The sequence below is a fragment of the Meriones unguiculatus genome (genome assembly GCF_030254825.1).
Source record: "Meriones unguiculatus strain TT.TT164.6M chromosome 13 unlocalized genomic scaffold, Bangor_MerUng_6.1 Chr13_unordered_Scaffold_28, whole genome shotgun sequence".
NCBI lineage: Eukaryota > Metazoa > Chordata > Mammalia > Rodentia > Muridae > Meriones > Meriones unguiculatus.
In genome coordinates, this window is record NW_026843644.1 from 3,936,311 (window position 1) to 3,940,258 (window position 3,948).

At 35.0% G+C, this 3,948-nt stretch overlaps 1 protein-coding gene across 1 annotated transcript; it reads left to right on the forward strand.

Annotated features, from left to right (window-relative positions):
- Positions 1-826: 826 nt before the first annotated feature.
- Positions 827-3,437, forward strand: LOC132650661 (zinc finger protein 120-like; the record flags this gene model as incomplete). The annotated part of the gene is made up of 3 exons (XM_060376008.1): positions 827-947; positions 1,160-1,220; positions 2,666-3,437. Coding segments are annotated over 3 exons (954 nt in total), but the record flags the coding sequence as incomplete, so codon positions are not given.
- Between the last annotated feature and the right edge of the window lie 511 nt (positions 3,438-3,948).

The window sequence follows — 3,948 nt, forward strand, 5'->3', positions numbered from 1 at the left end:
TACAGTTAAAACTTGTTATTCCGTTTTCTTCTAAAATGACTTAGTGATAACATTAATACTTCTTTTTCAATAGAATGTTTTAATCTTTATTTTTAATCTATAGACTACATTATTTAGTAAGGAGAATATACAAAACAATGATCAAAGAATAATCGTGTGTTCTATTCCTTTTCTTTTGTCTGGTCACTCAGAAATATGGTGCTATTGGCTATGATTGTTGTTGCTTGCCACTCACATTATTTTTATCCATGTATTCACTGTAGTCCACTTTCCCTTCCACAAATATATGAGTCCCCCTCTTCACATACTGATATGCCACATCCCTGAGCCCTGGTCAAAACAATATTCAGTACCATGTTGTCTTTTGACTGATGTTACCCATCTGTTCAGTGTCCCCTGATCAACACATCTCATTTGTTGCTATATAAAATATCATGACTGTGTTTTGTCCTTCCACCTTTCTCATGACAGGGTCCTGACCTACTCACCCAAGTAACTGAAGATGATTCATAGATTGTTCAAGAACCCAACTAATGGCTACTTTATATTCATGTCTTACAAACTGATGAAACACAGGTTTTTGAAGCACGCCTTTGTTTTTTGTTTGTTTGTTTGTTTTTGTTTCTTTTTCAATCTAACCTTTAGGCTTTTTCATCTCCCCTACTTCACATCACACACAGCACCCAACTGTATAACATTCGCACTTCTGTGTCAGAAAATAAATGGAAGAAGCAGTAGAATTATATGATTATATTGACAATGACGTATAAATCATATCATTGCCACTGTTTCTGTTGTACAAATGTATGGCATATTTTAGAATTCAGTGACCTTCAATGATGTGCATGTGAAATTCAGCCAAGAAGAGTGGGCCTTGCTGGAACCTTCCCAGAAGCAACTCTACAAAGATGTGATGCTAGAGACCTGTGAAAACCTCACTGCTATAGGTAAGACTGCAATTTTTCTTTCACTTTTAAAATAAAGAGACAACTCTTACTTTGTTATTGATCCTCTTCTGTAATTCCAATTGAGAATGAGGAGGAATGTGGTAAATAAATCAGGCATGATTCTAAGGGTCACAGAAGATAATGATTTAAGTTTTGCCTTAATAATAACATGTTATTTCCAATAATATATATTTTCTCGTACTATATTTTAGGCTACAATTGGGATGACCATAATATTGAAGAACATTTTCAAAGTTCTACAAGTAATAAAAGGTAACATTATGTGCACACTGATACAGATATGAATCTTAAATTTTAATGTGTCCTGGAAGTTTGGGGTTTTCTGTTTGTTTGTTTATTGGCTGCTTTTTATTTTCTGTTTTTGAAATAGATTTTTTCTGGGTATCTGTGACTTTCTTAGACTTGCTTGTTAGACCAGCCTGACCTCAAAATAACAAGCAAGATATGCCTGCTTCTGCCTCCACAAGTGCTGGGATTGAAGGCATGTACCAGCACACATGGCTGTGTCCTGGAAGTTTTAAAGAAAAGCAACAGTGTAAAAACAGCACTGCTTTACGTGTACTGATGATCATTAAAATCTCATAATTCCATGTATTCAATGTCAGGTATCTGATTTGTGTTTACAAGGCACTCCCCTAAGATAGAAGAAAATAAAATAATATTGTAACAAAAATACCATTTGAATCATATGGACATTACAGCTACTGACTTGAACTGCCAATCTGTTTAGTCTCATTCTATCTACTCAGATATTCTAAGAGGTATGCACACTGAATTGGTGATCAGTATGTGTCCAAAACCTTTTAATAAGCAAAAATTTCATAGTAGAACCAGTGTTACTCATTTTCGTGCAGTAACTTTGTAAAGTTTAGTGAAAGAAGCAGCTTATGAGAATCAAGAATATTGTTGTGGAGAAACCTTAATCCCTATATGACATATCTATGATGAACAAAAAACAAACTGTGTTAATTCAATGTGGGAATCTTTATTATATTTGTAAATTAAACTGGTATATCATATGTCAAAATGATTCTAAGACACATGAGCATAGGGATATTGAAAGAAGCAGTGTCCCTGTCTTTCTCCAAGAACAATTGATTTGGTAGTAGTCCCCACTGTGAGTAAATTTTCTGAATGTGATAAATGGTTACTGTTAATTGGCTTTGCAACTTCACTGAGAATTTATCAGCAAACTCATATTGCTGAAAATACCTATGAATACTAGGAATTTGGAACTTCTGCTTTTCCTGGCTCACTTTGTAAATGAAGTATCATTCATACAGTACAAAATTTTGTGAATGGGATTGCTGTGGTAAAACTCTGAATTCTTAAATACTCTTCATATATAGGAGAAAACCTCTTACAGAAAAATGATGCTATAAAAGTGATCCACATAACAAATTCTCTTACCATCACAGGGATCTTCAAAAATACCCATAATGAAGAGGAATACTGTGAATGTAAATAATGTGATAAAACTTTTAAATTTGATTCTTCTTTACCATTAGACCAAATTATGAAATTAATTCATATAGATAAATATATTTATTAGTGTAATGAAATGACGGTGTTAAATCTTTCACATGTGCCAATTTTCTTTGCAGGCATGAAAGCAGTCATACTGGAGAGAAACCCTTTAAATGCACTCTATGTGGGAAAACCTTCCCCTATATCACTGTTCTTATATGGCATAAAAGAACACACACTGGAGAGAAGCCTTACAAATGTAATCAATGTGGTAAAGCCTTTGCAAAAAACAGTCATCTCATGAGCCATAAAAGAACACACACTGGAGAGAAACCTTATGAATGTAATGAGTGTGGCAAAGCCTTTGCACAAAACAGTACTCTCTTAAGCCATAAAAGAACACACACTGGAGAGAAACCTTATGAATGTAACCAGTGTGGTAAAGCCTTTGCACAAAACAGTCATCTCATAAGCCATAAAAGAACACACACTGGAGAGAAACCTTATGAATGTAATGAGTGTGGTAAAGCCTTTGCAAAAAACAGTCATCTCATGAGCCATAAAAGAACACACACTGGAGAGAAACCTTATGAATGTAATGAGTGTGGCAAAGCCTTTGCAGAAAACAGTACTCTCTTAAGCCATAAAAGAACACACACTGGAGAGAAACCTTATGAATGTAACCAGTGTGGTAAAGCCTTTGCAGAAAACAGTCATCTCATAAGACATAAAAGAACACACACTGGAGAGAAACCTTATGAATGTAATGAGTGTGGCAAAGCCTTTGCAGAAAACAGTACTCTCTTAAGCCATAAAAGAACACACACTGGAGAGAAACCTTATGAATGTAATGAGTGTGGCAAAGCCTTTGCAGAAAACAGTACTCTCTTAAGCCATAAAAGAACACACACTGGAGAGAAACCTTATGAATGTAACCAGTGTGGTAAAGCCTTTGCAGAAAACAGTCATCTCATAAGACATAAAAGAACACATACTGGAAAGAAACCTTATGAATATACCCAATCTGATAAAGCCTTTGCACAGCAGAGTAGTCTCCAAAAACAGGAAAAGACACACAGTGGAGAGAAGCCTTGTGAGGGTAATTAGTGTGATAAAGCCTTTGCATGTAACAATCATCTCCTAAGACAACAGCACATTCTGGAGGGAAACCATATGAATATAACTATGTGGCAAAGCCTTTGCACATAACATCTCCTAATACATAAAAGAACACATACTGGAAAGATGTCTGACAGTAACCAATGTGAAAAAACTTTTGGACTTCAGAATCATCTTCACACTCATGAAAGAAATCCTAATGGACAGAAAGCCTGTGAGTGCTTTAAACATGGTGAAACCATTCCACATTTGTATAATCTTCATCATCATGAAAGGATTCATAATAGAGGAAAAACTTACGAATGTGTTAAAATGGTGAGGCCTTGCATAAATCTAGAATCATCATCATCATAAAAGTATCCTTACTGGAGAGGAATTCTGTGAGTATAAGCAA